Raw genomic sequence first — 21,018 nt, 5'->3', positions numbered from 1 at the left:
TTAGACACAAAATCAATCTTTAGTTAAAATCCGTGATCTTTCCACAGCTTTTTAAGGCCCATACAGTAAGAGGGTCCAAGAACTGGCTCTGAGGGTGCAGTGCTTTAATACAGAGGTCCAGTTAAAGTACCCTGGAAGCCTGGCACTGCCTCATGGAATGGTTAATCCATCTTCCCTCTCTGCCTCTGCTGTTCCTGCACATTTGAACTGTCATATCCTTTCTCCATTATGTAATAGCCTAGAGGTCACACATGTTCCTCTGCTTTGAATAATACATCTCTATGAAGCCTCAGTATCTCTGTTTGAAAATTTATTTCTTTCATTTTAATATTTTATCAATTTTGTCCTAAATGGATGACCTTAACTGGTTGCAGTTCATTTCATTTCTTCTCTGCTTAAATATTTTAAAGGTTCCAAAGTACAAACATCATTCATGCGGTGTGTAACAAAAATGCTCAGCTTGAGCTTTGGATTATTTAATTGTAATTGTCAAGCTATTATTAAAATTGATTTTTTTTTTCTTCTTTTCAATTTCTTCCCCCCTCTCCTTCTCCCATTTCTAATGTCGTTTGTCACATCCTTTATGTTGGTATTTAACTATACTTCAGTGCTTATAGAAGAGCTATACAATGCATTAGGACCATTATTTGTGGACAACACACAGGCAAGAGTCAAAATCACCCTGCAATGGGGACAGGGACTGTATTCAGAAAATATCTCAGTAGCATAATGGGTCCAGTACCAGATACAGTATTTGGTGTTAGGTACAAGTTCAGCTTTTTGCTCTATGTTTGAAGAAAAAAGTACCAGAGTTATCATTTACAAGCTGGCCATCTTGATGCTGCAACCAATCTGGATTTCATTAAGCTGGAAAGAGGTTTTATTTGAAAGGCATATCATCAGAACACACACAAATGCACCAGGAAAAAAAAGACGTTTACAAATACCTGGCAGTCCTAGCTCTGAAATGAGTTGTGCTGTTAGAGAGATGTCATTTTGGGCACATAAAGTTCTTTGTAGGAGTAGCAGTCCTAGCCTTTCTCAAACCTTTTTAGGTAATTAAATTCAATCTTCATAAATTTCAGTTTTGCTTGGCTTCCTGTCCTGAGCAGGTTGATGTCACTACAGGCAGCTTCACACTGACAGTTGCTGAGTGCCTGGTCTCACTGACCCTTCTGATGTGTAAAATGTTTTGGGTTATTTAGATGTGAAAGGCTGTAAAAGCTAGTAAGCACAAATTGATTTAATGATTGTTATTCTGCACTTACACTATGAGAAAGCAAAACTAAGACATCTGCACTTCACACTGTGGCATTTTGATTAAAAATAGGAATAACAACACTGAAGGAATCTGACTCATGTCCTTGAATGGTTTCAAAATAACTGTAGCTGTTCGGCGTTTGGAAAATATAAAAATCAGTATACAATCCATTTTTTATATTTAAGACATTTGATTATGTGGGACAGGTCTATATTTATGCTGAGTATTACCTTTCTCATTTTCTTCTCTCCTGCTTTTGTTCAGTACTAGTCTTGCCAGGCTGTAGCTGTTGGTAAGATATGGAGTCACGTTTCATTTCTGACATCTCTGTGTCACATTACAGTGACATCACCTGTCTGCTGGTTTGGCTATGCAGTACTCCACTAGGAAGACACATTAAATCCTTTGCCTTCCCATTAAGTCCCTAACTGCCACGTTGAGCACAGTGTGAAAGAGTTGGCACCACCTCTCCGGCACTGGCTGTAGGGTTTTGGTGTACCTGGAGTTGTGTCACCGACACAGATCCCCACTCAGGTCATTGAAAGCAGGAGGCTCTGTGCCTCCCTGTGAGCAAATGGGGGCATCTTGTTTCCAAGTGCCATTCCTGGGCTGTGCACAGAGGTGGAAACAAGTGGAAATGAGTGAATGTGTGTAAGAGGGATAGAACATAAGTAAATAAAAGTAGTATAGAATGTAATCTTACCCCCTAAAGTGTTGCAGCTGAGCCAATTGCTAGAGATTAGGAGCAGGACTGATCTTAACAGGCTGCAGCTGTAGCCAACAAGAAGAATGTTATAAAAGAGTGGATTGGTTGGTTGAGGGGAGCTGGAGTCAGTTGGTGACTGTGAGGACAAGGAAGAGTCAGTGCCTAGAGGAGCTGCCTACAAGAATCATCAAGGAGGTACAAAACTCTAGCAATATGGAACCCTTGCAATATAATGACAACAAATGTATAAGCAGGTTGCCTCTTGTTTTTTCTTGGGATGGGGATCTGGATGCTTAGGCATAAGCCAAAAAGTCCTGTGAGGTGTTTCTGTGGTAATCCTGTTTTTCTCCAAACAATAGAGTAGATGTGCAATAACCAGAGCAAATGCTTCGAATAGTTCTTTAAAGAATACTTGAAACATTTCTTGCATATTTTTTCTGCCCTTACAAATAGCTCACCTGGTTTCTGAGGAAGCTCCTGAAGGTAACCAGCATTGCTTCTCTAATGACAGGAGTTTCCAAGTTCAGGTGGTGGGGCAGGTGAAGTTATCTTGCCTCAGCAGGGAGTGTGCTAGTATAAATCCTTCAGAAAGTTTTTGCAAACACATCCTCCTCATCCCTAATTATATAATTAAAAAGTATAAGCACTGAAAATCCTTCTAAATACATATTTAAATCCTGAAGGATCTCCTTAGAGTGGAGTATTACATGAGATAGAGAGCTTAGCAATGAGTTGTACTAAGACCTGATACATTACAACAATTATGGACATGTTCCCTATAGTAACTCAATATCAGTAATTGTGCTGTGAGCAGTGCACCTCATACTTAAATTTAAGCAGCTTTAATGTACTTGTAAACTGTATTTCTGTATAAGTCAGACAAAACATGAGGGAAAGTAAGAATGAGGTGTACAAGGAAAAGACCAGGAACTGAGGCACAGAGACAGTTCAGTCTCACTTCAGTATCTGCTGTTCAGTAGTAGCCAGGCACAGATTCCCAAAATACCTTAAGGAAACTGTGGCATGTCTCCAGAAGCAGATTTCCCTGAGAAACCTGTCACTCTGGCCAAAGTGAGCACACACTGCTGCTCCTTACCTCAACAGGGTAAACATCCTCATGAATAGCAGTATTTTTGTGCGACTACAGCTGCTCTTTTAACTCTCTGCATAAAGAGCTGCATTTGGGGAGCTAAAGGTTATGAATTCAAATCCCAGTTTGCACTCCCAGATGCATGTGTACATTTGGAACAATGCTGGCTGTGTGGATGTGTACAGCCACGGATCATTGCAGCAGCACAAGTCAATTAGCCTTGCTGACACTCCAGTGTCCTGTGAAATCGTTTTGTGGATACTTCAGGGGGTGTTGTCAAAAGGATGGTGCTGAGAGCTACGGGACACAAGGGGCAAGGCTGGCAAAATAACCACCTTTGGCACAGGTTTCCAAACTCCTCTGTGTTTACAGACACCTGGACCTTTCTGCATTTCCTGGCTCTCTCTTGGGAAATACAAAGGATCACAATTAACCTTTCCTTATTACCAAGCGCAGGAAGCAGCAATAGGGGAGCCCCTCAGGTGACACATCTCGTTTGAGCATTCCACTGGTGTCTGCAGTCATGGACATGTTGTGGAGAGCTGAGCCTGCTAATTAAAATGTATTTACAGTCCCCATTTTTATTTTAAAGGCAATAATACGCAGTAGTCTTCATTTGACCTGTAATATAGGAATCAGGCTGGAATGAGATAAATCTCCAGTCATTCTTCAGTACTTCCATTTCTCTGGAGGCTACTCTGTGAAATAACAAAAGATGGCAAGTGGTGACTTTATATTAGCAACTAAACATTTTGGGGTTTTGCTTTGGTTTGATTTTTTTGTTGATTTTTTTTCTTTTACATTTTTCTATTTTCATCACCCCAAGAACTCTAATGAATCTCTCTTAAGAAATGATGGAATTGCGTAACTTTATTTTATTTCCCTAGGTTTAAATTAAAGAGACCTCCTGTCTGGTTTTTGGGTTTTTTTGGGTTTGTTTTGTTTAGTTTTGTGGGGTTTTTTGTTGTTGTTTTGGTTTGTTTTTTTTTGGGGGGGGGGGTTGTTTGTTTTTGTTTGGGGTTGTTGTTTTGTTTGTTTTTTTTTTCCTTGCCCCTTTTGGAAGAGAAAAGGTGTACATGATGAACACATTTTATTTTCTTTTTAATATGGTTTGAAATTCTTTAAAAATAACAGGTTATTAATGTCTGGCTTTAAAAATTGTGATTTTAATTTCTCTCTAATGAAAGCATGAGAGTTTTTTTAACCTCATGGTTCTGTGGTTTGCTTCATTATTTAGCTTTTTCTCCCCAGAAAGTAGTATAAAAAGTATAAAATGGCAGATTTTCTGAATAGAACTAAGTATAAGTAAAAGAAAGTATCACTTCTTTTTCTTTCAATTGTCTCTCCTGCTTAGTTTGGAACTGTAGAAAAAGTTTTCATTTTATAGAAAATTTAAGGGAAATAATTGTGATTTTTCTTCCTCTGCATACATTGTAATTTCCTTTCCTTCTTAATGTCTTTCACTGAGGACTCAATCTATGATATTGCACTTTGTTAGGAGCTAAAATTAATGTAGAAATTAAGTGTTAGACATGTGGGAGACCTAATGGGAGACAACAACAGCTGAAAGTAAAATTAGAAGAAAATAAAATCCTTGATGGAGAGAGCTAAAGATATAATAATTGTTACTATTAGACACACCTTGGAAAAAAATTGAAAAAAAAAATACAATAGGATAAAATTAAATGAAAATAAACACTAAACCATACCACATTCCAACCACGAATTGAAAACAAGGCATTGTCCTTAAAAACTTAATATTGTACAAGTTTTGATAATAAATTATATGCAGAGACAACCAAGGTATTTTTTTTTCTATTTGACAGTCCCATGCAAACCTCATTTGCAAGGATGTGCTCAGCTGTGGGGCCCAGATTTGAAAATTACCTCAGTATGTTGGGAACAGTTTAGTTGACAGCAACAAAAATTCCAAAAAGTTGAAAAATTTGGCTTTGAAGAGAGACTAAGAAATTTTGTCATGGTTCAGCTAGAAAAAGCAAAGCTGAACTGACACATGATGCTTTTAAAGATAACTAAAAAAGTATGTTATAAAGAAAAGAGGACTCAGACTGGCCAATGAAAAAGAAAAGGACAGTCCAAGCTGTAGACTCAAATGTAGCTGGCTCCATCTGAGGGTTGTGCCAGGGAAAACCAAGTGGAATGCTGGATGCTGGGGTGAGGGTTTCAGGTGCCAAACAGTCACCTTCTGTCTTTCAGTTCAAGCAAAGGAGGGCACTGGGAGTTCAGCCTGGGGGCAGGAGGAGAACAGCACTCCTGCCATGGAGTTTTTGTGCTGGTACCCCAAAGTTGTCCCTAGCCAGCAAAATCTAATTCCCTTGTTTTCCTTCTTATGAATCCATGGGAGAGCAAAGCAGTTCTCAGCAGACCTGGCAGGTACAGCTTGACTCTGGCCCCACCTTATTTCTGTAGGAGAGGTTGTCAAGGACTGCAGAAATGGCTGTCCTTGTATGGTTGAGCTGAGATTTGGAATGTCTCTAGGAAGAAGAATTTAGACATAATGAAATCAACTGTGTTCCTTGCAGAAGAATGAACGCAACCTACCAGGAATCCTGAGTCTCAGTATTGATTCTGTTCTTATATTTGCAGTGCTTTGAAGCTGCTATGGTCTGTTGGTTCATTAAGTTACATTTACAAGTTCTCCCTAAGCACTGGCTTTTACATAGTCTGCATTTTAACACTCTTTAAGTGCATATTGATATGTTCTGTCCTCTGTGCAAACCACAGTCAAAGAAATCCCTTTTCTGCAATGGCTAATGAGGTACTAGCATGGTAAAACAAACAGAAGAGGAATTACACAGTGTCAGGAAGCTCAACCAAAGAAATGTCACCTTCAGAGAAGCAGCAATGAGAAATGACCTTTCACTTTATTACAGTCTGCCAAATTTGGTTGGGTTTAGACAAGAACCTACAATTACTGAATATTTAAAAGTGCACATTCTTACTCACAGGGAAGTCAAATAGAGCTGGGGGGACTTATGTCACAGAAGTACCTATGATGAAAGATGGGTTTGACACACTGACAAGTACCATGACTGAGATTACAGTTGAATTATGCAATTAGGCTTTATTAACTATACATATTATTAAGGACTTTTCATAACAGGGGAAAGGATGTCAGGTCCTGGTGATTGTACTGACCTCTTATGCCACTGGGAAAGATGCAGAAAGGCTTTCAAAAGAGCAATATAGTCCCTATTTAATCTTTAAATAAGAAAGAAAGGTCAAGGAGCCATTGCTGCTACTTTATTTCTCTCAAGTCTTCGCCAAGGAGACATCCCATTTTAATGTGCATTGCCTTAGATTTATACATATTAGTAAAATATGCATCACTGAAACATTACATACTTTTGAATACATTGAATTTATAGCAGAGCTTACAAAGTCTAGTATGTGCCTGTGTATGAATCCTCAAAATTATGTAACTAACCTCTGAAGGTTTCTCACTTTAATTCATTTCTGACACAAAAATGAAAAGAAAAAAGAAAACTCTAACAAATTACTTAACATCTCTGTAAAAATGTCATAGCCACACAGATACTCACTTACCATGCCAAAGAAAGAGAAAAAAATAGTGGCAATTTATATTCATCATGTAGTTTAATTTTAAAATTATATCAATAATTAAAGATAAGTAAATGAAGGTGACAACCAACTCAAGACAGGTAGGGAAAAGAGCCCCAAACAAAATTGCGAGCACCAGTGCAATTGCAGGGACTTCTTGAAGTCCACTGGTTATGCTCCTATGAATTAGGAAGCCTAATTGTTCTTTGAATTTTGACTTCCTTTCCAAACTGGGAATGAGACTTCCAGAGTAGGTGCAGCCCAGTTCTTCCAATGGCAGATGCCCAACAAGAGCAGTCCCTCCCCAGCTGCCTGGCCTGGCTCCTTTCAGTGGGAAGAGCAGGACAATCTCCCATCTCCTCCACACAGAGCTGTATGGACAGCATGTTCCATCAGGGAATGGAGTGCAGCCTTCAGGACTGGGAAGTGCCAGTGCTGCAGCACACCCTTACCTCAGTCCTTGGAGAATGTCTGCCTTATGATAATCTTCCATTATGTGATTGTTGGCTTTCGTAGTGGCATGCAGCACTTTGTCTTCTGGGCCTCCTTTCAGAGTGTGCCCCTGTGACCTTCACTCATGTTTCAAAATAGGCACATTTCTCCCAATCCATTCCCCATCTTTCTTGGGATGCAGTTTTTGCTCTGTATTTTGACTAGATTGATTTCTCTCCTCTGCTGCATGGATGCCTACAAGTCACTGATTCATCCAGGACCCTTTTTCACTCCTGGTGTCCAGCAAGCTGAAAGTGACCATTATAAAGCAAGTCTTTTTGAGCTGCCAAAGGTGTTGGGGCTGTCCTGTGCTCATGTATGTACTCCACAGTATGAACTGTCCAGTCCTAGGTTAGAATTTTCTGAGATTTTAGGCATTTCAGTTCTTACAGCTCTCACTTGAAAATAATGGAAAACAAGAAATCTAAAAGAAACATAAAAGCTGTTAAAAGTTGTTTTAGAAGCATAGGTAAAAATTGTGCTACAATTCAAAAAGAAAAACTGTGCAGTCCAAAAATCTCCTTCATGACTGAATATGAAAATGACTGAATCCATTAAAAAAAAAAAAAGGCGGCTTTTAAGAAATGGAAATTTTGCTCAAATGAGAACAGAAAAACTCATAAAAATGGCAGGCCAATTTCAAATGATAAATTAAGAAAGCTAAAAAGAATGTGAAAAGAGCCTTGCAAAGAATGCTGTAGCTGAGAGTAGAGAAATTTGTAAATACACCAGAAGCAGGAAGCCAGATGAGGATTAGTGGAACTACACTATGACCAAGGTGTAGAAAGGGCTACAGCAGATGAAGAAACTTCAGTGGGAGCCCTGTCAGTTGTTTTTTACAGCAGAAACTGTCTCATTCCCAATTCTGATGCAAACTGTGTAGCAGGCAAGTCAGAAAAATAGATCAATTTGAAGTAAATCCATGGGATGTGTTTATCCAAATAAACAAGTCAGAGAATAAACAAGTCAGAGGTCAGTAAGTCATCATGATGAGACAACATCCACTCAGCAGTCCTGGAGGAACTCAGAGATGAGATTGCAGAACTCCTGGCCATGATGCGGAACACAAGAATAAAGAGCCACTGTATTGGAGGGTGGGTGTACAGCCATCTGCAAAATTGCCAACTTCCACCCACCTAAAAGCCTCTGGATGGATCCCAAGAGCTACACACAGGTGAACCTTAGACCTCATTCCAAGCATAATGGTGGAGTACCATCTCTAGCAGTAGTAGTAGGAATAATAGTGGTAATAAATAAGATCAATGACCACATGGATAAATTTGACTTGTTGAGAAGGGATCAGGTTGGCATCTGTAAGGGGAAATACAGCTCCACTAAGCAAAAGTTCTTTGAGGGTGACAAAGTAAGAATATGGACAAAGAGGACTGATTGGACATAATTTATTTGGGTTTTCAAAATGCCTTTGCCAAGGTTCCAAAGAATAGAGTAGAGCGGAATGGAATGGAATGGAATGGAATAGAATAGAGTAGAGTAGAATAGAATCCTACACCATCTAAGTCCAGCTGTCTAAGGTTATTCCAGAGAGTAAAGTTAGACTTGAAGAAAGGTCCTTGAATGGACTGAAAACTGGCCAAAGGTAAGAGTAGGGGTTAGTGGGTGTTTTTCAGGATGGGAAATAATAGGCAGTAAGGTCCCCTAGGAATTGGTCCTGGGACCAATTTCATTCAGTATTTAATCAAAAAGCTGGAGAAGAGAATGAACAGTGGAATTTTTGGATTTGAAGGCAACACAAGATTTTGCATAACAAGTTTTAGTGTAGATAAGTGTGATCTTATGAAAAATAATCTAATCTCTACCTACATGATGTGGAACTCAGAGCAGAGGTGCTGAACTCTTGAATTCAGGAAGAGATCTTGGAGTGATTTCTCTCAGTTCTCTGAAATCATGAGCCCATGGTGCTATGGCATCAAAGAAAACCTCAAAACCCCAACCCAAATGAAAAACAAACACAAGGGAAGTATTGAGCACAAATGAGAGGTGGCATCTGTCACCATACAAAGCTGTGGTGCACCCTCTATTCAGTGCTCTCTGTTCTGTTTTCCACCTCCCAAGAAGGAGGCAGCAAAAGCAAAGGAGATACAGAGAGGGCCAGTCAAAAAGCTTGTGAGGATGTAGCTGCAGCCTTGTGAGGAGGGAAGAAAACTGATATTCTTCATTTTGGGGAGAAGGATGAGGGGAAATGTGATAAAGGATTACAAAATCACAGATGTAATGGATTAGCTAGATTTTCCTAGTGTCGGAATGCTCAGAAAGGAATTAGACAACTTCATGGATGTGCATGAAGGGATGCTGGCATGATTATGCCGGAATGTAACCTCTAAAACCTCTGCAGCAACAGTGGGTACTGGAGCAGTAGAAGAGGAATACATTGCCAATTGTTGCCAAAGTCACACGTCCTCCTGAAACAACTTTTCTTTTTGTTATTATCCCATCCCTCTGGCTTCTCTATGATGGGCCAGGCATTAGCCACCACCACCAGCATCCCACCCCCCCAGACTTCCCAGGGAGAAAGGTCCAAGTTCAAAAAGAAAAGAGGAAAATCCCTACTGTTTGAGGTTCAATAACAGCTCCAAGTGTGATATCTTAAAAAAAGGGTGAAGGGTTATGAGGGTCAGAATATCAATAATATATAGATAGAGAAGTGGAGGGAAACACAAGGCAAAAAAAAAGCACCCAGGTGTACTTATTACTCCCTATGGACCTCCAGGGATGGAAAAATGAAAAGAATTGCCAGAACACCCCCTCCTCCCCATTTTTTTCCCTGCTGTCATAGACAAAATACCACTCTGAATGGATCCATTGGTCTTACTCCAGAGAATGTTTCTTATGTTTGAATGGTCTTTTATTGGAGGCAGTCTTGGCCATCCTGGAATTCATGGAAAGAATTGTGACAGGTTGTACAGAGACTTACTGCATAATTTGTTTCTCTGTTTAAAAAAAAATTTAAAGTATGGTCTCAGTTACCAACTGAAATAGAAAACTATAGGGTATTGGATAGAAGGCAAGTAGGACACAGAAGAAACTGCTAAGGGAGATATTTAGGATGGATATAAGATGTAAAACTGTATCTCACATAAATCAGTGGGTTTTAATCCTTTTTGATTTCCAGTGTAGGTGTGTGGCAAATTTAACCTACTTAGAATAAATTTGCTTCTTTGAATTTCCCTTTGCATTCCCCTTAGTTCTCTCTGAGTTTTGCAGGCTACAGGTTGATAACTATTATAGAAAATACACCATTTTGGAAATGAACTATTTCTAGATGGCTTCTGCAAAGTGAGGGCACATCTGCATGGGCACTGACCAGATTATAATACCAATTATAATTGGTATTATACTTCTTTTAGCTCTTTTGTAGAGCTGAGTAGTTGTGCAATGCATAGCTGACTTTGGGGCTTAGGTTTCTTGGCAGATGCTCATCTGTTTAGAAAAGCAAGGAGAAGGCTCCAAACCTTACATATCATCTCCCCCCATAGTGCATCTGTTCAACTCAGACTTGCAAGGCACTGGGTTTCATAATTTGTGAAAGTGGGTGACAAACCCAAACAAAAAATACGAAATAATGACTCCATCTATTTTCCTGTGTGTGATACCATTCAAATTGTGAAACAGATCTTCAGCTACAATAAATCAATACAAGTCCTCTAGGACAAATTCATTTACAGTGAGTGAGAATTTGGTGCTGTGCTTTTTATGTGAGAAAAAAATGCACTTGAAAAAAAGAAATTAAAGGAAAAAACAATCCTGTATCTTTTGCTATCCAACAATTATGCAAATATGTTTTAATAGAATAATAGAAGACTGCTGGAGAGCATTTGGTAAAGAGAGGAATTAGATAATAATTGGACTGTAAAACTAAATTATATAAAGACATGCCACACATTAATTATTTTACATCACCCACTTTCCCCAGACTGGAGCACATAGGTCTGACTGTGAAGGTACTAACAGAGTCCCAACAGTCCTATTAAGAGACAAAGAAAGAGAGATCTGGTTAGGCTGTTTTTTCATGTTTATACCACTGTCTTAAGGCTTTATAATTTAGAAAATAAAACCCTCTAAGTGAAACAACACCACGCTGCTAAAATAAAGATTTCCAAATCTTCACAATCCTGATTCCCATCTGCTTCATCCCCTCTGTGGTCATTTTGGCCTGCAAAACTTTATTATATTAATCTGGTAGATTGTTATCCCTTCTTTGTATAAATATTAGTTTATGATGAGAGAAGATGGTAAAAGGGGGTCCAGGGGGCCTATTTGTTTCTATTATACATTGGAAAGTGTGTGTGTGTGCCTGGAACTTTTGAATACTGAAATGGACATTGTGAACTCGGGGGGGGGAGAAGAATTCTGCCCTGTTTTCTTCTGTCCTTGCCACTCCAATTCTTCTCTGAGCTCTTCTGTTTACTTTCTTTCCATGGCTTTTATTTTTATTCTCTGTTCTTATTCTTCTCTCCCTATTTCTTTCTACACAGCCATTCTGCTCTTACCACTTAATACTGCAGTTGTTCAGAGTTATTTTGAAACTTGACAATATACTCAGTCTTGTATCTCAGTTTCATTTAGAGCCTGAGTGTGATCACCACTGAACCTGAACACTCCCTTACCCTACAAAGACTGAGGAATACAGCCCTACTCTGCATGACCAAAGGTATTGTAATATGGACCTTTGTGTTTAAGCATTTTTTTATTTTTTTTTACATGAATTCATCATTTGAATTGTAGTTTGTGTGAGAAATTTCATGGGCTGAAAATGGATAGACCACAAAGGATGACTGCTTTCAGAGGACTGATTGTTCACAGCCCTCACCTCTGTTTCATACATCAGCACACACCTTTTGTAATTAAATAGATGAGATTCCTTTGAAGCATATCCCTGAACTGGTAAGTGAGATAACCTGGTACTTCTACAATCCAGAGAGGTGGGGAGGCTTGAGGCAGGCTGATACACAGAGGCTGGGACAGAGCTGGCCAGTCTGTGCCTCAGGCTGCATGTGGCTCTCTAAGTATTTAAATACAAGCCCTGTGCTGGCTGGTGGGGTGGGGCTGGGGATAATCCCTGCCTCCAGAAGCAGTGACTCAGCAAGAGCTTCCAAGGCCAATTTTAGGGATTTCCTCGGCCTCTGCCTGTTTACCTAGCAGAGCCCCATTCCTCAGGCAAAATCTGCAAGGCCAGTTCATCACCAGCTGTCCTGAACCATTCCCACATCCTCATTGCTGCAGAACAGGATCGGTGTCTTGAGGCTTTTAACACAGGGAGGATTCTGATGAGGTGTTTGGAGAGCTGAGGAAATCAGACATTATGGGAAAAGACTGTGAAATAGTCTGATAGGTTATGTTTTTAAATTACATCTTTTCCTCATCCACAGTAAATTTTTTCCAAGCCATATGATCCTCAAATTACCAATACAAATGGGAATACTATTAATAGCAGTGCCATATCTTTATAGGGAGCATCACATTTTTTGTGCCAGGAAGGCATGCCTTTTATTCTATTAAACTGAGCAAAAGTCTTCTCCTGGGCCTCATCTCCTCTGCATGGTGCCATCCTTTCAGGAATACATCATCATCAGAGTGCTTTGTCCCAGTGATGTATTACACTAATACATCTGTTGCTTTAATGATATATTAGTGTAATACCTTATCAGAGTGATGCATACCAATGATCTATTGCTCAAAAGGTGGTGCCATTCAGGAATGAAAGAATTCATGGACACAGTCAGTGTAATTATACAGATAAAGCTGACATGGATTACACTGGAAGCTGCTTCCATGGAACCAAGAGCACCAATGCTATGCCAGCCTGTTTGGTGCCATTTCTTAGTGCCATTGCACTGGATTTGTAATGCTGAGGTTGTTACATCTCTTTTAAACCTTTTAAACATACTAAGAGCAACTACCATTAACCTTGGGTCACAGTGAAGCAGAATGTATCCAGTTACATTATTTTTACTGTATGGTAGTACAGTACTTACTTACCCGTAACCACATGAAACCAAGTAACATTAACCTCCAAATAGCCTGAAGAACACACCATATCTCATTATAATAATCTGGGCTTCATCCTTTGCCTGACTTTAATTATTGTCTATTCTCAAATATTTTCGATTACATGACAGTTGAACTACTTCAGCCTGCCATTAACTGTAGTCCTCTTTAATCTCAACCTTCATTTTCTTTACCATTTCATTTATTTTCATTACTTTAGCCTCTGAAAAACAGGTGAAGTCAGACTCAATTACATTGTTTTATGTAGTATCTTAATTAAACATTTCAAAGCATCATCCAGAGATTGTGGCAAAAACACCCAAGTTCTATTTTCTATTTTTCTAGCATTTACTGTAAAGAAGGGGAGAAAACCGTGAGCCAATAATATAAAAAACCCTCAAAACTCAGATCTTTTTTGCCTCTGCCTTAACTCACTCACTAATTGGGTCCAAGCTTCCTCACTAATTGGGTTTCCAAAGAGAAAGACAATCAGAACCACATTTTCCTTGTGGTAATTTAACTGAGGCATAAAGTATTGATTAGCTTATTTACATTTCCTCTAAATATGCTTTACACCAAGGTGTGAAGAATGTTGCAGAGGAGAAAGTAAAGGTTCCAACTTGTTTCAGTTATCAGAGGAGGGAAAGGTGTGTAGGTAACTTGAGAGTTTTTTGCCAAATAGTCCAGCGCAAAACAATCAGTAACACAAATGAGGGAGAAAGGACAGGCAAAGTATTTACAGAATGTAAATACTGGGATTTTTCTTTCCTCACATTCTCTTCTGTTACGTTCAGCTTCACTTCTAGTGACAAGTATCATTTTAATTTGCAGGGAGGGTTGCTAAAGCAACTTTCAGGAATGTATTTAATCCTGAATTCACAGGAGCCATAATGGGGATGCAGGGGGATGGATGCAGGACATCCTTCCTGTTCCATTCCTAATCCTCCAAGGTCACTCAGCTGACGTGTGACCTTGCAGTTCAGAAACGGCTGACCCAGATCTTTCTCCTGCCCCATGGGAGGGTGATACAATCTAGGAGCTGATGTGTGGGGCTGTGCTACCTGATCTCTGCCAGAGGTGGAAGCAGCCTGCTGGGATGGCAGTGCAGAAGTATGGCTGCAGTGAAGCTCCTTCAACAGGAATCTGTGATAGATTTATCCAGATCAGAAAACCTGCAAGTTGCCCACTTGTATCTTGGCAGGGTGGAGAGGGAAAGGCATCCTCTTTATCTGGCCTGAGAAACCATAAACCCCAGTAGGACTGACCCCAGGGCCAGGCTATTCAATATTTTACCTGAAAGTATAATTGCTCAAGTCACTGTAGGAGGATATCTGAAAACTTCCCTGCACTACTCAGAGGAAACTGGTTGCTTCAATGAGTCTTTAGTAGGATTTATCAAAAAAAAGTATATTTTACAAATGAAAATTTGTAGTTCCTGCAGTGCTGGATCGTGGTGGGCCTAAGTGTGCTTTTTGTGGAGTCTGATCTGTGACAAAAGCCTTCCAGAGGGTGATTAGCAAACACAGTAGCAGCTAATTCTGATAAACTGCGGGTGAGCAAATCGACCTTTGTGTAACTTGCCTTGTGTGCTGAGCATTGGAAGGGGCAGGTTTGGGATGGAGAGAGAGAGACTTAGCAGGTGGGCTTCTGACACTGTTGCTCTGCCCCTGTACATCCTAAATGAGCTTCTGTGATACCATACACATTAACAGCTCGTGACAGGTCATATTTTCAGGGTCAAAACAGTCAGTAAGGTAGGGGGTGTGTGAGTCTTTTCTTAAGAGATGGGCATCTGCATGGAGAAAGAGAATAGAGTGAAATGCTTGACAGTGTACAACAGCCTAGGGGAGTGCAGGCAAAATGTGTGGTCTCAGCCAGCATGGCCCTAATGGCCATTCAGTCATAGGCAGCCCTTGTTTTCTGCTTTGGAGGAGCAGTTTGTAGGGTCTTTTGGAACCTATCTGAATGGTGACTCCAAGTTTTTGTTTTCCTGAGTTAATTTTAGCAGCATCTGTTTTCCAGTCTTGTTCAATGTGTGCTACACAAATGCTTTTGCTACTGTGGTGCAGAAAAGGAGGAATGATGACAAAGTGGGTGGCAATTGCTTAGATTTGCTCTCTCTGTACTGCCACTGAATGTCAAACCATACCATGTTACTGAGCTGTGTCAGATTATGTGTGGACACAGCATTCCTGTTAGTTAATACCATCCATTTTAGCCAAATGGCATTCCTTTTAGTTTAATAAATAAAAATTGATTTTTAAAAGTTGGACTTTGCCCTTAAACTAGGTTTAGGAACCTACAAATTTGTTGTTTTGAGCTGAATCAGTCTTTCAGTTCCTTCTGCCTTCCACAGAGACAGCAAGGCTTCCCCAGAGAAATTCATCCTAACTTCCACAGGATGGGGAGCAATTGCTTAACTCTCTTTTTTGACAGCAGGTAACCCAGAAATCTAGGTTAAATTAAATGATTCTCTCTCTCTCTCTATCTTACTGGAGATAAGCAGAATTTGCATTTGTTGTCTATGGCTTAAAACTCCCCAAGCCTGGTACCTTCCACCAATTTCAGAGTTTTGGAACAAAACCCAACACTGCTGCATGTCTGAAACTCTGTCAACAGCAAAGTGGCTCAATTAAGTGGAATTGGTTTGGGAGGGGAGAATTGTGAAGTGGCACTCAAGCTCTGGCAGGTTACCTGTGTTTCTCTGGCACAGTCCCCACCAGAAGCTCAGTGTATCACCCTAAGTTTTATGTTCTTAAAGCAGGAAAAAACCCCAACCTTAAAACAGCAAGATTTCAAACCTGAAGTGGAAAATGGTAATGCAGAATGTGAAATCAAGAGAGCAGGAGGAAGAGGGTGGTGCCAGGGCATCAGAAATGGGCCAGCAGCCATTTCATCTGGATCAGGAGCAACTCAGTTTGCCTGGCAGTGTCTTAACACCTGGACTGAAAAACACAGTGGCTAAGGTGAAGGTATATGATTAATTCTGCTGACTCTGTTATGGGAAAATTGATTTCTGGCAAAGGGGAGGAAAGAGCAGTTGGGGGCAGTAAAGTGGCTCAAACCTTGGAACAATTTTTATGCTTTTATACATGAGAGCTGGAATCATCAGCCTCTATGAGCAAGACCCTAACTATGAGCAGATCAGTGAGAATTTTGTCATTGATTGAATTGGGACCAGGATTTCACTAACTCATGGCTAATTGGTAATCACAGTAAGTAATTACTAAATATGGCAAACGTGCAACAGTTGTGCTGCTGCCTGGAGCTGAACTGTTTACTTCAGGGTTGGGGGTTTTTGGTGTTTCAGCATGGGAAGCAGGGCTCATAAATCCCTGTGCTACTCACAAAAAAGTAGGATTTGGCTGGTGAAAATGGATTCATGGAAGGACCATTCAAGTCAATGAAAGGTGAGGTCTTTCCTCTTCAGGCTCTCAGACAGTGCTTGCTGACCTAAGTGTACTAAATAAAATATTTGTAGGTGTGTACTCAGTATGGCAGAAAAAGCCGATTAAAAAAAGAACATATAGTAAAAAAGGATTTTTCTGGAAAATGTTGGCATCATTTCAGTGGTAAATACAAGCATTCTCATCTCATGTTGATGTGATAGCCGCTTCTGTTTATAGATACTTCTTGAGGAGATTCAGTGTTTCAGAATAGATCTCTTCTGTCTCCGGTCTAGCTGATTGTTAGAGAGCTGTGATAGTGAAAGAGGTATGAGCCTAGAAAACAGGCTGACAGAACTGGTGGCTTTATAGGACTGTTGAAAAGAAACTCAAATTGTAAATTTATGCCTATTAAGAAGTCTGAGAAAAAGTTGGTTTTCATTTGAAAAAAAAAAAAATCTGTAGAACAGAAAGGTACTTGGTAGGATTTCAACATCAGGGTTTGATCCTCTGTTTTTCCCAGCACCCGGTACTGAAGGGGGACTGGGAGAGAGGGGAATAAAAAAATAAAACCAGTTGGGGTGTTCCACCAAAGGGAGGTAAAAACAATCCTTTGATCAGCTGCACCTGCAGTTCTGGAAATCAGCAGCCTGGCTGCCACCTGAGTCTGTGTTGGAATGAATCCTGGCTTCGCTCTGAAGGAAATTCTTATGCATAGTGAGGCAGAGAGTTTGGTGACCAGGAGAACTTCCCTGAATGTGGATGCAGACAAAAACAGACTGCCAGGAAGGTGGCTGAAGGCTAACAGCAAAATTTTATTATTTTAGCTCCTTGACACTTGTCCTATACCTTTACAGTCTGTTTCCATCAAAGACCCAGGAAGGGTTATTTCTATTTCTCTTCTACAAAAATAAACTGGGCTGTTGAGTGTGGTGATGGGAAGATGCCTCAAGCTTCTGCTGGCCCAAACTGTGTTAAAGGGTTAGTGTTCAACAGGACTATTAAAAAAAAAAAAAAAAAAAAAAAAAAAAAAAAAAAAAGCCAAACCTACCCAGCCTAAACCTTACCTACATCTATGACTGCAATTAAGGGTAAAAAGCCTCAGCTGCAGTTTAGCTCTGGAAGCACGTACACTTAACTTACATTGTTAAAGGTTCTCTGAATTCCACCTGTGACTGAACCACATAGCACACAGTTTGACCAGTGAATGTTGCTGCTCCTTTCTTCCAGATCAAAGGAGCAGAGGAGAAGGGAAGAAGATAAAAGAGAGGTTGATGACACACAGAACTTCACACTGCAGACCACTGCTGTATGGTGAGCCCCAGGATACAGGTAAGCTAAGCCAAATTTCTTTCTTGAAGGAAAATGTGCAGGTATTGCCTGATATTAGGCTATGTCAGAGGGGGAAACTTGTTGAGGAAAATGCATAAACAACTAGTAAAAGTAATATCCCTTTTCTGCTAGCCCGAGGCAGCTTCTCAGTGAGTGGTTGGGTCACAGATCCACAGATATGGTTCTGAGGGACCTGCAGTCATGAGCTATGTGGGGGCCTCAGTAGCCTAACACAATTCTGGATTCTGCCCTAAAGGTGAGACGACAAAAAGATCCATTTTTAAACCAATTTATTCGGTATTTGTGCCTTGTGTGATGCTTTCTGTCACATCCAAATGTGACTGCATCAGCAATGCTACTGCTATGACCAACTTTAAATCAAATTAAAAAGGAGAAAGTGCAGACCTGAGGTCAGTGGTAAAAGTACCAATTTTCTAGGTGCTCAGCATATGGCCATCAAAAACATAAGTGTGGTAGAACTAAAACAGGTGAGTAGTAACAATTGAAAACTCAGCTTCTAAATACAGAATGAATTGACAGAGTGACTCCTTTATTTCCAGTCTATGTTCTCCAATTCAGAACTTTGAAAACTCACTGGTTTAGGGTTGTACAGACTATCACAGGCTATTGAGTTACAGTGGCATAATGAGGTAGCTAACTGTGTGTTTTTCTCCTCTCTGGCACATTTGAAGTGAAAGAAAAGTATTTTAGTCTAACACATTGTATTTGCCATTACAGCAGTTGAAGAGGGTGTGCAAGAGCAGTTAGGGAAGCTCAGCCACAATTAAGCCACAATTGCATACCATGTGGGGTCATCTTTATCCTGATTTTTATGTCCAACTCTTTCTCTGACACCACTATGGAATGTGTGCATTTTTGCAGCAGTTGTTCTCTGTGCTTTCCTGGTGGGGAGGAACATTCACAAATACTTTGTGAAGAAGGTCTGGGATAGAAATTGCAGTATCAGAAAACTTGTTTTGGCAGTTTGAATGGTTAACAACACCAGCATTTACACATTTGACTGGTTTGAGATTAATAGGTGAAATTCATAAGTCCTCCAGAGTCTCATTCACATCTTCTGCATTAATAGCAGACAGTTCCACAGCTAAAGCCCCAGGAAAATGGCCCAAGTGAAAGCCACTGCTCAAGTAGCAGATCTTGTGGGATATTGAACTGGGGAAGCTTCTGAAATGGGGAGCTGTCAAGGGACAGACAGCAGCTTTGGCTTACCAATGATCTAGCAGAGTATGTGGAGAGACTTTAGAAGTGCAGGTGGATGTGCTGTTCCACTGTGTAATTTTCTTTAAAACATTGCTGTACACGTTGTCGTTCTAATTAAGCAAAAGGGAAAAGTTGGCTGCAGAACATAATACCTTTGGGCCAGTGCTCAAGCACAAATTGAGCCATGCAAATACACATCCAACCAACTTGGTTAGTTGTGAAGTGGCATTGATGAAATCTTCTGGCTTGTTGGTTTTTTTTTGTTTTTCCCCCAACTAATTCTCTTGTTAGTTTACTCAAAAGCTGGCGTTGCTATGTGGTAACTGAAGGCCTGCCTGAAATTTTGCTTTAATCATCTAATTTTTAGTGATTTGGCATATTTAACCTTGAGGAGTAGAAACAGTAGTGCCACAGACTGCTGTGCATGTTTCTGGGGGACTTGGCAGGTTTGGGGGCAGTTTTTTTATGGTACTTCTAAACACAAAGGAAACAAAGCATTTCCTTTGAGCTGAGGGAGGCTCCGTCCAAAGCACGCTAGGAGCCACAGAGTGGCTCCGTCCAAAGCACGCTAGGAGCCATGGTGTGGCTCCGTCCAAAGCATGCTAGGAGCCACGGTGTGGCTCCATCCAAAGCATGCTAGGAGCCACGGTGTGGCTCCATCCAAAGCATGCTAGGAGCCACGGTGTGGCTCCATCCAAAGCATGCTAGGAGCCTGTAAGAATCAGCGATTAGGACAGAAGCAAGGAAAGCTTCAGTTAAAACCGGAATCATCTCAGTAGACTCCAATATGGCAACAGAGCAGGGCAAACACATCCTTAAATTCACTGCGTGTTGTGTGTGGCAGCTAGGTGGTCTCAGCCCCTTCCTCCATCCCCGTCCCGATGCAGAGGGGCCCGGTGCCCGCCCAGGGCAGCTCGCAGGGCCGGGCTGGGGATGCGCTCCGGGAGCCCCTGGAGCGCCGCTGCCCGCGGGGAGGGACGGGTACCCCCCTGCTCTGCACGGCAAAGACGGGAGCTCCTCCTAAACCTCAGGAAAAGGATCTGTGGAGCCGGGGGAGCGCCTTGGGAGGGCGGCACTGCTCTGGGTGCCCTGTCTTCTCCTACTCAGGCTCATCACAGAGGTTTCAGCAGGCCACTAGCTTGCCATTCCATCGGTGTCTTGGCCCAATGGAATGGCAAGCATGTCCTTGCTTAGGGAGATGCAAAAGTCACTTAATTCGTGCAGGATTTTTTATTCCTGCACCCATAAATAAGTCACTTTTATCTTCAGTACTGTTAACCTTATCTCTAGGAAACAAGTACTGGCCTGTAACCTAACCTTTCTGCCCTGGTGACTTTGCCATCCTCTGTGTATTGGCACAGGCTTTTCCCTCAGCAGACTTTCTCCCTTTTGGGAACAGGATTTTGAGTAGAGGTCCTGTCTTAAAGTGCTGGGGAGCAAGGCCTGAAAAGTTGCCTGGCTTTGAGATGTGAGCCATGAAAGAAGTACCTTCCTTCCAAGTGCATGCTGGCACTGGTGCCTCAGCCTGGAGTCTGAGCCGGTGCAGTCCCTTAATACAGAACTCTAAAGGCTCTAGAAGTTTCTTTAATATATTTTTTTCTTTCCTAATGCTATGGCAAAATCATGTGTTAGTATTTTGTCTCTGAGAAGGCTTTACAGTAAAAATCCAAGGCTCAGTTTTACAGGGAGCAGTTACAAAGAATATGACACTAAGTAGTATGGGAAGCCTTGCTGTAGACAGTGTCACCGAGGTAATAAGGAGGCTTTAACAGGGCCTGGAGAGGAGCAATTTGCCAGAGAAGGACAGTTTGGAAAGGACAGTCAGCCTGTTTTGAAAGACACTGGTCAGAAAAGTCTTCATACTGCAGGAAGTTGCTGAAGGCCTGGCAGTTTGAAGGTGGGAAAGATTTTGGTAAGGATGATTGAGTTTTAGTAACAAATT

General features: G+C 40.9%; 1 protein-coding gene across 7 annotated transcripts in view; it reads left to right on the top strand.

The window, feature by feature from the left end:
- The window catches only part of ZNF827 (zinc finger protein 827), a 153,672-nt gene that overhangs the window by 21,142 nt on the left and 111,512 nt on the right, over window positions 1–21,018 (top strand). For 3 of the 7 annotated variants that reach the window (XR_010439895.1, XR_010439896.1, XM_064711222.1), the window contains exons 1-2: window positions 17,444–17,504; window positions 17,754–17,855. Coding sequence is in view for 5 of the 7 variants with exons in the window: in XM_064711222.1 (XP_064567292.1) it covers window positions 17,459–17,504; window positions 17,754–17,855 (148 nt within the window). In the remaining 2 variants the exon portion in view is untranslated. Of the gene's footprint in view, window positions 1–11,705; window positions 11,801–15,901; window positions 16,110–16,465; window positions 16,548–17,443; window positions 17,505–17,753; window positions 17,856–21,018 lie in introns of those variants that run through there. The other 4 variants (XM_064711227.1, XM_064711225.1, XM_064711224.1 and 1 more) reach the window with 4 other exon arrangements.

The sequence above is a fragment of the Zonotrichia leucophrys genome, chromosome 4 (genome assembly GCF_028769735.1).
Source record: "Zonotrichia leucophrys gambelii isolate GWCS_2022_RI chromosome 4, RI_Zleu_2.0, whole genome shotgun sequence".
Taxonomy (NCBI): domain Eukaryota; kingdom Metazoa; phylum Chordata; class Aves; order Passeriformes; family Passerellidae; genus Zonotrichia; species Zonotrichia leucophrys.
This window is presented reverse-complemented; position numbering and strand designations above follow the sequence as displayed.